This window comes from Hemicordylus capensis, chromosome 4 (assembly GCF_027244095.1).
Source record: "Hemicordylus capensis ecotype Gifberg chromosome 4, rHemCap1.1.pri, whole genome shotgun sequence".
NCBI classification, from domain to species: Eukaryota; Metazoa; Chordata; class Lepidosauria; order Squamata; family Cordylidae; genus Hemicordylus; species Hemicordylus capensis.
In genome coordinates this window covers 252,618,023-252,630,022 of record NC_069660.1, presented here as the reverse complement: position 1 = coordinate 252,630,022, position 12,000 = coordinate 252,618,023, and the positions used below count along the sequence as shown (strand labels likewise).

The 12,000-nt window shown below is 44.2% G+C and overlaps 1 protein-coding gene across 5 annotated transcripts in view; it reads left to right on the top strand.

Annotated features, from left to right (window-relative positions):
* Window positions 1-414: 414 nt before the first annotated feature.
* Window positions 415-12,000, top strand: part of KLHL14 (kelch like family member 14) — a 207,866-nt gene continuing 196,280 nt past the window's right edge. For 2 of the 5 annotated variants that reach the window (XM_053246806.1, XM_053246807.1), the window contains exon 1: window positions 415-1,457. In XM_053246806.1, coding sequence (XP_053102781.1) covers window positions 1,375-1,457 — 83 coding nt within the window. In that variant the 5' untranslated portion in view covers window positions 415-1,374. Of the gene's footprint in view, window positions 1,489-12,000 lie in introns of all 5 variants that reach the window. The other 3 variants (XM_053246808.1, XM_053246810.1, XM_053246812.1) reach the window with 3 other exon arrangements.

Below are 12,000 nucleotides of genomic sequence, written 5' to 3'. Positions count from 1 at the left end.
TAAAAAAATTTAACTGAAACTTACCGCCCCTGGGGGTGCTATCGTGGCTGTGGGGGGTAGTAGTTGCAGCAGCTATTTTGGAGGCTGCTGTGTATGCACAATGGGCTTCTGCATGGCTGGGTGATGCGCAGAAGCCCATTGCACATGCAGGGTAACCTCCAAAATGGCTACCGCAACCATACAGAGGCCCGGAACAGGCCAAAAATCACCCAAACCAGGCCGTTATGACACCAGGGGAGGCTGGTGGGGGAGGAGGAACCTCTGGATACCGCCCTCCCTCCACAGCTGTGGCAGCATTCCTGGAAATGATGTTTAAATTTTAAATGTTTTAAATTATTTTAAAGGTAGAACCCACAAACTGGCCAGGGTTGTTCTGCTTGAGATGGAGCCGAACAGGGGCAAGTTTGGTTCGAGGCCGGCTTGACATTGAACTCTTGAACCTGGCATCGAGCCAGTTTGAATTTGAACCTGTTTGCACACCCCTAGCTGCCACAGGATGGGTATGACACTCATGAGCATCCTTGCAGCAGCATTCTCAACCAGCTGAAGCTTCCGAATCATCTTCAAGGACAGCCCCACATAGAGCGTGGGGAACTATACCATGCTACCTCTCCACTTGTAATCCTGGCTTAGAATAAGCCAGGACCTGTCATGACATCTGAACCAGGTAATCGTGGCTTATTCTAGCCAAAGTTTCCAAATAAACCAGAATATTAAGCTGGGATTATATTATTTGGCATATCTATTTATTTATTTACTTGGAACAGTTTATACTACAAACAAGAAGATACAATAAAATCAACAATTGATGCAAAATATGTATGAGTTTATGACCAAACTAGTAAGAATAAGCCGAGATCACCAGGTTCAGGTGTCACAACAGATCCTGGCTTGTCTAAGCCAGAATCAGAAGCAGAATCTGTTCTCATATGAAGGGGCAAGGGAAGCACACATGCCCTGGGCTAGTGTACATCATATAAAATCAAGATTCAGTTCTGGCTCCATGCAACATCTGAACCAGGCCACTGTCACATCCATTTAACTCCAAGCAAGAAAAAAAAATTAGCTTTGCATTCGCTCAGGTGAAATAAATTAATGTGGAGTGCTTATGAATACAATAATTAAGGCTCCATTTCAAAATGCATTCTGCTTTGTTTTATGTTCCTATGTTGCCTGGAGATGCCTTTAAAAATGCATTCTGCCTTGTATTATGTTCCTATGTTGCCTGGAGATGCCTTTATGTCATGTACCATGATGTCATAATATGTGATGTAGCAGGCCTCCAGCTCTTCAGGAGATGTGAGCTATTTCAGTGGGTTGTGACACTAACAAATGTGTCACTAATGAAAGTGTCAATAATTACAACAAGGCAGTATGAGTGAAACAGCATTCCGTTTGGCGGTCTCCCTTGCCTGTTCTGGTCTTGCTTCAGAGGGATCAAGTGTAGATGCTCAAAGGTGATGCAGAAGGTTTGACATCACAGGAAGAGTTCAGTTCTTATAATATGTGTAGCTGCATAGCTGGAGAGAAAGATTATTATTATTATTTTGATTTCTATACCGCTCTTCCAAAAATAGCTCAGGGTGGTTTACACAGAGAAATAATAAATAAATAAGATGGCTCCCTGTCCCCAAAGGGCTCACATTCTAAAACGAAACATAAGATAGACACCAGCAACAGTCACTGGAAGTACTGTGCTGGGGCTGGATAGGGCCAGTTACTCTCCCCCTGCGAAATAAAGAGAATCACCACAGTAAAAGGTGCCTCTTTGCCCAGTTAGCAGGGGTTGATCAAAGAGGACAACAGGTAAAAACCTATACCACCACATAAGACTAATATCTACACAAGATGCTTAAACATCTAAGTCATTTGTTGCAAGTAACAATCACTTCAAGCAAGTGGGAAAAGAAGCTTTGGTAAAAGGCAAGAGAACTGTATCCCCCCCCTTTATTTGGGGGCTATTAGGCAAGTAAAACTTATGGTGGCTATTGCCCTTGATAGACTACTTTGGAAGACTGTCTTACAGACCATTTTTCCTATCTGTGTCTGCTTTTTTGGATCTTTTGAGGTAAAGCTACTATATAACTAGTCATGTTAACACAGAGAATTCAGCTGTCTGAGAGTTTCACATGAGTATCAGAAACATATTAACCCAATTGTAATGTCAACTTATGGTTAACCTTCTACTCGTGCACAGATTTGATAAGGTTCAATGTCTGTATATAAGTTAATCATTTTTTGTAAAAATGTTTGGTAACTTTAAAGGAATTTTTCGCCACTAAACAGTTAGTGGTTATTTATTTATCATATTTTATACCGCCTGATATGTACATCTCTAGGCGGTGTACAAAATGTAAAATATTTAAAAGTCACAGATTAAAATACATGACACAATAAAAATCAAATAAAATAGTTATTAAAACAATTTTTTTAAATTATTAAAATTCTAATTAAAAGCCTGTGAAAACTGGAGAGTTTTGAGGTTCTTCTTGAAAACAGAGAAGGAGATGCTCTTATATCAGCAGGGAGCATATTCCAAAGCCCCAGGGTAGCCACAGAGAAAGCCCGGTCCTGAGTCGCCACCAAACGAGCCAGTGGCAACTATAACTGGACCTCTCCAGTAGATCATAATAGGTGGCAGGGTTTATGACAAAGCAGGTGCTCTCTTAAATAGCCTGGACCCAAGCCTCTAAGGCTTTGTAGGTAATAACCAACACTTTGTATTTCACTCTGAAACATATTGGCAGCTTGTGCAGTTCTTCTAAAACCAGTGTTATGTTGTCCCTTCACGTTGTCCCAGAGACCAATCTGGCTGCCGCATTCTATACCAGTTGTAGTATCCGTACTACGTACAAAGGCAGCCCCACATAGAGCACATTGCAGTGGTAAAGCCTGGAGGTTACCAGCATATGCACCACTGTTTTAAGGTCATTCACCTCTAGAAATGGATGTAGCTGATGTAGCTGATGCTGATAAAAAGCCCTCCTAGCCACCACCTCAACCTGAGAAACCAGGGAGAGCTTTGGGTACAGGAGCACTCTCAAGCTACGTACTTGATCTTTAAGGGGGAGTGTAACCCCATCCAAAACAGGCAGATTGAAACCATCTCTCGGGTCCTGACACCCCACAGTCAGTACCTCTGTCTTATTTGGATTCAACTTTATTATCCCTCATCTAGCCCATTACTGCCTCCAGGCAGGCATTTAGGGAAGATATTCCATTTCCTGATGAGGTCAGCATGGAGAAATGGATCTGGATGTCATCAGCATATTGATAACACCCAGCACCAAATCTCCTGATGATCTCTCCCAGCAGTTTCATGTATGTTTAAAAGCATTGGAGACAGTATGGAGCCTAATGGGACTCCACATTTCAGTTCTCGGTTAGCAGAACAACAGTCTCTAAACACAACCTTCTGGAATCTGCCAAAGGGCTAGGAACGGAACGGAACAGAATGGAACAGTCAATGGTATTGAAAGCTAAAAGGATCAGTAGAACCACACTCCCTCTGTCAATAGCCAGCTGGAAATCATCCATCAGGCCGACCAAGGCAGTCTCAACCTCATAGCCCATACGAAAGCCAGTTTGAAATGGATGTAGATAATCTGCATCATCCAAAACTGCCTGAAGCTGAGAGGCCACCACCCACTCAACCACCTTGCCCAACCATGGAAGATTAGAAACAGGTCTGAAATTAGCTAACTCTGAGGGATTCAGTGTAGCTTTCTTCAAAAGTGGTCTAATAATAGCCTCCTTAAGACAAGGAGGCATCCTGCCCTCCCTCAGAGAAGCATTTATAATATTTACCAGACCCTCTCTGATAATATGATTATCAGTTGTGATAAGCCAAGTTGGGCAAGGGCCAAGAGAACAGGTTGAAGGATGCACAGTCCGAAGCAATTTGTCCATTTCCTCAGGAGTCACAAACTGAAAATGATCCAATCTAATCCCCTTAGAGGAGTTGCTGGACACCTCCACTGTAGACTCTGTGGTAACTGTGGAATCCAGCTTGGCCTGAATATGAGAGATTTTATCCACAAATAAGTCATTAAAAGTGTCACAGCGAGTGGCCGATGATTCCAAGTTTAAATTCAAGGGGGAGGGGGTACATAGTAGCCCTTTCACAACCCTAGACAAGTCAGCTGGATGTGAATTTGTGGAAGCAATGCAGGGGCGGATTGATTCTTTGCCGCCTGCACTGCCAGAGCATAAGTCTTCAAATGTGCTCTGTGTTGTGCCCAACACAGACTCGCACCGAGTCTTCCTCCACTTGTGCTCTAATCATTTACCTTGCCACTTCAGCTCCCATAAAAGGAGTTATGGCTCCCCTCTTCTACAAAAGCATCCTTCATTCACTCAATACGTTCAAGGAGCCAGCATCTACTTACCTGCTTTACAGAGGTGCTCTTTCCCCTGGACTTCCAGGCCAGAAGTCCAGGGCCTCCACAGCCCCTGGGGGCCCCCAAATCCTCTTTAGTCTGTCTTGGGTACTGTGGTCATCTGGCTGAGCATGATAAAGCTTGATGGGGTGTGTGTGCCAAAGGCCTTTAGGTCCAGGCTCCAAAATTACCTAGGTGCATCTCTGCCTGCTTAAAAGAAGAGCAATGACACTGGGGGGGGGGAGTTAAAGTATTTATACCATTAGGTAGTGTTAGAGAGCTCAGGAGGGAAGATTTCTTTATCTGCCCCAGCTGCAGCGGAGGTGCACAAGTAAGGGAACACTGCTAATTAATATTGTCTGGAAACATAGAGTTAAAATTCCAAATAAAGTAGTTGATTTAGGAAATCCATCAGGGAGATAGATTAAGACCTACATGCCTAGTTGCTAGCTACATATAGGAAGAAAGGAAAGGGGGAAGGATGAAGTCTCTCTCTCAGGTGAGAGAATGAAACCTGAGACTAACAAAAGAGGATCAGAGTAGAGAAAGCATGGTCAGAGGGGGAATGCCCTTACTGACGAGCTCTACCCCTGATGCCCCTAGTGGTCAATAAGGTTGCTGGTGCTAAGAGTCCATGCCATCAGGAGCTGCATCTCCAACACTCCTTTTCATTCTCTCATTCACTGATCTATGACTCCCATCTTCTTTCGAAGAATCTTCTCTTGGTAGTGGCTTGGTACTGCCCAAGATATCTATCATCTCTTGAGTTGGGCAGTATTTGATTAACTAGCCCACTCTCTTGTGCCTCTCAAACATAGTGATGCTTTGCCTCTGTGTGTTCTGTTTGAGACATAGTCTTTTCCATCATCCTTGGTTGTCCTCAAACATCTCAGTTGGCTTTGGCTCATCAATTACAAAGTCTAACAGTAACTTGTGCAGCCATTAAGGATGTGCATGAACAGGTTGGCACTCCTTTTCTGGAGCGCCGAACCTGTTCAAACACCAGCGTTCAAACTGGCTCAATAGGCAGCAGCGGGGTGCCTTTTTTAAAACAGGTAAGGCGGTCATTACCTGTTTTCTCCCTCCCCGCTGCTCTTCCTGTGCCGGCACTCAATTTTGAAAGAGACACGTGGGGCTGCAGCATTCCTTCCTGGAGCCCCGATCGGCGTTGGAACACAGGAATGTTGCAGCCCCACACGTCACTTTCAACATTGAGTGCTGGCAGGGAGAAAGTGGTGGGGAGGGGGCAAACAGGTAAGCTGCTCACTTAAAGGCACCACTGGTCTTGTGGTAGCAAGCATGATGTCACCTTAGCTAAACAGGGTCCACCCTGGTTGCATATGAAAGGGAGACTAGACGTGTGAGCACTGGAAGAGATTCCCCTCAGGGGATGGAGCCGCTCTGGGAAGAGCAGAAGGTTTCAGGTTCCCTCTCTGGCTTCTCCAAGATAGGGCTGAGAGAGACTCCGGCCTGCAACCTTGGAGAAGCTGCTGCCAGTCTGTGAAGACAATACTGAGCTAGATAGACCAATGGTCTGACTCAGTATATGGCAGCTTCCTATGTTCCTATGTACCCCCACACTGCCCCAGGGAATGCACAAACTGTTTGTGCACATCCCTAGCAGCCAGAGGCGTAACTATAGGGGGGGCAGGGGGGGCACATGCCCCGGGCGCCATCTTTTCGGGTCACATGGGGGGCGCTGCCATGACCAAATTTTTTTTTTTAAATGTGGTTTTTTAATACAAATTTCTCCTGCTCAGTGCAGCAGCACTGCAGCAGTCAAGGGAGCGCGTCGGCGCCCCCTCCCCCATGAGCGGTCCCTTCCACACCACCCACGCCCCCCCAATTGCTTTGCTGGCAGCCAGTCAGTGGCCTGGCTTGGCGGCGGTGGGCACCGCGGCGGGCGCCTTTCATGATGCTCACTGCGCCTGCCCTTGGCTGAGGCTCACTCGCTCCGTCGCTCGTTTAGTCTGGAACAGCCAGAAAGAGGCCCTCTAGTGGCTTGCCAGCCAGAGGGTCTCTAGTCAGTGACGCATGCACGCGCGACTCGGCCGGCGTGCCGTGTCACACTGCGCATGCATGCGGTGCGTCCGTCCTCCTCTGTTCGCCTGCACGTGGTGGCGCAGTCGCCGTCGCGGAGGAAAGCATGGTTGCTGGTGCTGGGGCTGCACTGCAGCAGGCTCAGGCAGGATGACGAGGACACACACGGACACCCGCACGGAAGAAAGGATTCGGCGGCGGGCGGGTGGAAGCAGCAGACCAAGTGTCAGGGTGAGAAATTGAATGAGTTGCAAAAACTACAGAAGCCACATGTGGGGAAAAAAACATATTAAAGAATCAGGCTTTTATTTAGCTGCCCAACTATGGTTCTCAGATGCCTAACAGGTGTTAATGTTTGCATTATATGCTCCTCTCTCCGCCCCAAAAGAAAGAAAAACAATCATAAAGATTCTTTGGCACTCAATCTTAAATGCATGCATGTATATGGAACTGAGAGTCAATTCCCACAGCCTGGGTAGTACAGCAGTGTGAGTTGACTCAAGCAGTGTAACATAGCTGCCTGTGCATTGTTACAAGGTGTTTCAAGAGAGTTTTACCATGAGTTCTGCTTGCTGGCATGCTCGTTTTTGCACTGTGAAAGCTTGCCTTGTGATCTCAGTTTACGCTGAAGTGCTCCTATAACAGCTCCATCTCAGAAAAACCTGCAGTGTTAGCTTTAACAAGTGCCTGTGGTATCCTGCTAAAGACACAAAGTTTGGCAAGAAAAATGGGGGAGGGGGTTATATGCCAGGACCTTTGGAGATTGTCTCTTGCTTGTGAGGAAAAACCTAAGTATAATGTGGTGTGTATCATCAATCATTGCATCATAATTCTGTTGTTTGAGATACAAGCCAACTCCACAGGGTTGTTGCTTGTGAGGAAAAACCTAAGTATAATGTGGTGTGTATCATCATTGCATCATAATTCTGTTGTTTGAGATTCAAGCCAACTTCACAGGGTTGTTGTGAGGAAAAAACACATGTGTGTCAGTCAGATGTATGCTGGGGGGGCGCGGCGGGGGGGGCGCAATTTCAATGCTTGCCCTGGGCGCCGTTTTCCCTAGTTACGCCTCTGCTAGCAACCATGTGACTTCTTGACATGCTTGGCCAGTTGGTATGTACTCCACTTTTGTGGATGATAGCACAAGAATTGCCTGCTTCCAGCTAGTCCAACTCAGGGATTCTCAACTTTGGGTCCCCAGAAGTTATTCAGTTCCCATAGTCCCCAGCCCCAGTGGCCTTTGGTTGGGGATTATGGGAGTTGAAGTCCAAAAACATCTGGGGACCCAACATTGAGAATCCCTGGTCCAACTGATGCCTTCGCCTCCACAAAAAAACAGATTTCTGCATGTGGACTTGTAATCAGTTCTGTCCTTGGCCCAATCAGTGTCCATGTATCCCACTAGTCTGCGGTTGCTGCTTGCTGCCTGGTATCAAGAGTTTGAAGTGCGCTGTACCCTTCAGGTATCTTCCCAGCCTTTTGACTGTGGTCCAGTCATTCTTGGTTGGTGCATTTACTCTTCTGCTCAGAATTCCCACTGCTGCAGCTATATCTAGCTTCATGATTGTTGTTATGTACAGGAGTTTTCCAATTGCTCTTCTGAATATACTGTTGTCTGGCAATGGCTCACTGTCCTGATCTTGCATCAGTAAGATTGTTTCCATTGGTGTACTGACCTCATTGGCTTCTGTCAGTTTCAGACATTCTAGGAGATCCTTTATCTTCTAGTTGAAAAGGTAACTTCCATCCTCTTCTCTTTCTATTTGAATGCCAAGATAATAGGAAATCCTTCCTAGTTCTTTCACTTCTACGTCTTTGTTCGGGGCTCCACAATCTCATGACTATCTTGTTTCCTTTCATAGCAAATAATAAAATCATCAACATAAGACAAAATGAAAGCCCATCTGTCATTTTTGAATTTTGAGTATAGGCAGGGGTCAGCCTTTCCCTGAGTGAACCCCTCCTTGAGTAACATCTGGTTCAGTTTCTCATTCCATGCTCTAGCAGCTGGCTTCAAGCCATAGATGTGTTTCTAGAGTTTCTATACAAGCCTCTGTTTTCCAGGTTCTCAAAATCCTGGTGGCTGCTCCATGTAAATGTCTTTCTCTATTTCTCCAAGCAGAAATGCAGGTTTCACATCTACAGGTATGTGGTCAACACATCTTACTTGCTGCTGCTATGCTGAGAAGTGCTCTTACTGAAGTATGCTTCATGACAGGAGTAAATGTCTCATCATAGTCTTCACCATATTTTTGAGAGTGGCTACTAATCTGCCTTTGTAGCACTCCATGTCTCCTTCTGCATTGTATTTGGTTTTGAAGATCCATTTGCATCCTACTGACTTTCTTCAGTGAGTAATTCCACAAGTGTCCAAGTTTTATTTTTGTGTAGAGATTCTCTCTCTTCTTCTGCTGCTTTTCTCCAACTTTTCGCTTCACATATTGGCAGTCTTTCAATGTCTTCCCATGTGCAGGGTTCCTGGGTCTCTTCCTTTCTGGCCATGTCGGGGAGTCTCCTGGGTCGTACCCCTTTGTCGGGCTTTTGTGTGCATCTCGCTTCTGGCTTAACTTTTGCTTCCCCTTCTGGTTCTGGTTCGCTTGCTAGCTCCAGGCTTATGGGAATTTCTTCTACATTTGGTTCCTTTTCCATCTGGATCTCTGGTCCAATTTCTGGCACTTCACTTGTGATTGGCCTTTGTCTTTCATCAAAGTATACTACATTACATATTCTCACTGTTCCACTAGCCACATAAAGGATTCTGTATCCTTTCCCTCCTAGTGTATATCCAGAGAGTATTCCTTCTTCACATCTGCAATTCAGTTTATTTCTTTTCTCTTTAGGAACATATGTATATTCTTTTGACCCATAAACTCTGACATGTCCTAAGCTGGGTTTGACCCCATGCCATAATTCAAAAGGTGTTGCATCTGTTGTTTTGGTTGTCAGTCTGTTCTTTAGGTAACTGGCAATCATAACTGCTTTCCCCCCAAATTTGCTTGCCTACCCTGATCATGCAACATGTGCCTTGTCATCTCTAATAGGAAACGATTCTTCCTTCCTTCTATGCCTTTCTGTTGTGGGGTGTAAGGCACTATGCATGCATGTTGAATGCCTTGTTCCTTTAGATAATTGGCCATTTCCTCTTACGTAAATTCACCCCCATTATCACTTCTTAGTCTTTGAGGCTTTCTGCCAAACCCGTTGCTCACTATTGCAACTTAATTCTTAAATTATTCCAAAACTTGACTTTTCTCCTTTAGAGTATATGTAAAAGTGTATCTGGAATAGTCATCAATGCAAGTCAAGAAATATCTACTTCCTTCTGATGATTCAACTTGCATTGGTCCACAGACATCACTATGAGTCAACTCTAGGGGGTGCTGTAGCACTCTCTCTCTCTCTGTTTTCTGGTGAAAGCTTTTACTGGTCCCCTTGCTTTTCATACACATCATGAGTCATTATTTTTGCAGGGCTAAACTCTCAAGCCTCTTGCTAAATCCCCATTCTCAAGTAGAGAAATTACTTTAACTTCTCTATGTTCAGATCTTCTGTGGTACAATTATTCACATTATGCAGACATCCCTTTGCAACATTGACTTTCTTGTTAATGCAATCAATCTCATACAAGTTACTTTCCTTCAAAGAACCTCTCATTAACAATTCCTGTTTGTCTCTGATGAACAGTAATCACCTTTGAACTCCATTTGACAGCTTCTGCATGTGGTATATCTGAAATAAAAAAGCTTTCAAGTGCAGGGACATAAAGAGCTTCCTAAATTCTCAAAGTTATGCTCCTTCCTTTTGGCAGCATGCATCTTATTTTTGCTTTCCCTCTGCCATTTGCAATGATCTTTCTGCCTTTTGTCATGTTTATTGGGGTTTTATAATTCAAGTCCAGCTCACTGAACAGTTCCTTGTCTTTAATCAATTTGCAGTTGCTCTGCTATCAACTAGATTCCCAAAGCCATTTTTGCAATCACTTTCAACATTATTTTCAGCAGATTCAACATTTTGAAAAATGTCCGCGTTCACCCCATATCCCTTTTCAGTTGTTTCCATTAAATCCCTTTTAGCTCTGTGTTTCTGGTTTGCAGAGATTCTGGGTTCTCAGGATGTTCAGACTTGGTAGAACTCCACCTTTCTCTTGCTCAAGAGCCTGCAGGAGCAAGAGCCGACCATCCACACCCTGGAAAGGAGGTATAGCTTGGAAGTGTAGTTTTGGATGATACTGATTATTTAGATCCATTATTATTATTATTTCTTGTTTACACAGTCAGACAGGTGTTATTGACTGGTTTGTTTTATCCAGACATCGAGTCCTTCACAAGGACCTGGGATGGCTGAATTTTATCATCAATACTGTTGGTTATTATAGATATCGTCGCAAAATATAGGCTGTTCCCAGTAAAGCTGCTTTTTGTAATTGGCTGATGGTGATTTCTGTGGCCCCTATGGTGTTGAGGTGCTCTTCAAGGTCTTTTGGGACTGCACCCAGGGCGCCAATTACCACTGGGATTATTTTGGTCTTTTTCTGCCACAGCCTTTCAATTTCAATTTGTAGATCTTTGTATTTGGTGATTTTTTCTATTTCTTTTTCTTCTATTCTGCTATCCCCTGGTATTGCTATGTCGATTATTTTGACTTGTTTTTCTTTCTTCTCGACTACAGTTATATCTGGTGTATTATGTGGCAGATGTTTGTCTGTTTGTAGTCGGAAGTCCCATAATATTTTTACATCTTCATTTTCTTCAACTTTTTCAATTTTATGGTCCCACCAATTTTTGGCTACAGGTAGCTTGTATTTTTTGCAGATGTTCCAGTGTATCATCCCTGCTACCTTGTCATGCCTTTGTTTGTAGTCAGTCTGTGCGATCTTCTTACAACAGCTGATCAGCTGGTCCACTGTTTCATCTGCTTCTTTACAAAGGCGGCACTTGCTGTTTGTGGTGGATTTTTCTACTTTTGCTCTTATTGCATTTGTTCTTAGTGCCTGTTCTTGTGCAGCCAGTATTGTGCAACCAGTATTGTGCAGCCAGTATTTCTTTCTTCAAGTTGCCATTCTTAAGCCATTGCCAGGTCTTGGTGATGTCTGATTTTCCACTTATATTGTGCAAATATTGACCATGCAGGGGCTTATTTCTCCATCTTTCTGCTCGGTTCTTGACTTGTTCTTTCTTGTAGGCCTGCTTTCTTTCATTGGTGTTGAATAGTTTCTCGTTCTTGACCATTTGAAGTGCATCTTCTTCACTGTCCTTTATATATTCTTCAAGGCCTCTTTTCTCCTCCTCTACTGTTTGATGGACTTGCAGCATTCCTCTTCCACCTGAGCTGCGAGGGAGGTAGAGGTGCAGAGCATGATTGATGGTCATGATTTTCCTGGTCTTACAATCTAGCGTCTCTAGCTCTGCCTGGGTCCAGTCTATTATTCCTGCAGTGTATCTGATAACAGGTATAGCTCAGGTGTTTATGGCTTGTATGGTGTTCCCGCCATTGAGTTTGGACTTGAGGATTTTTCTAACTCTCCTGATGTATTCACTTCCAATTTTTCTTTTAACTTCAGTGTGTGCGATGTTATCAGCCT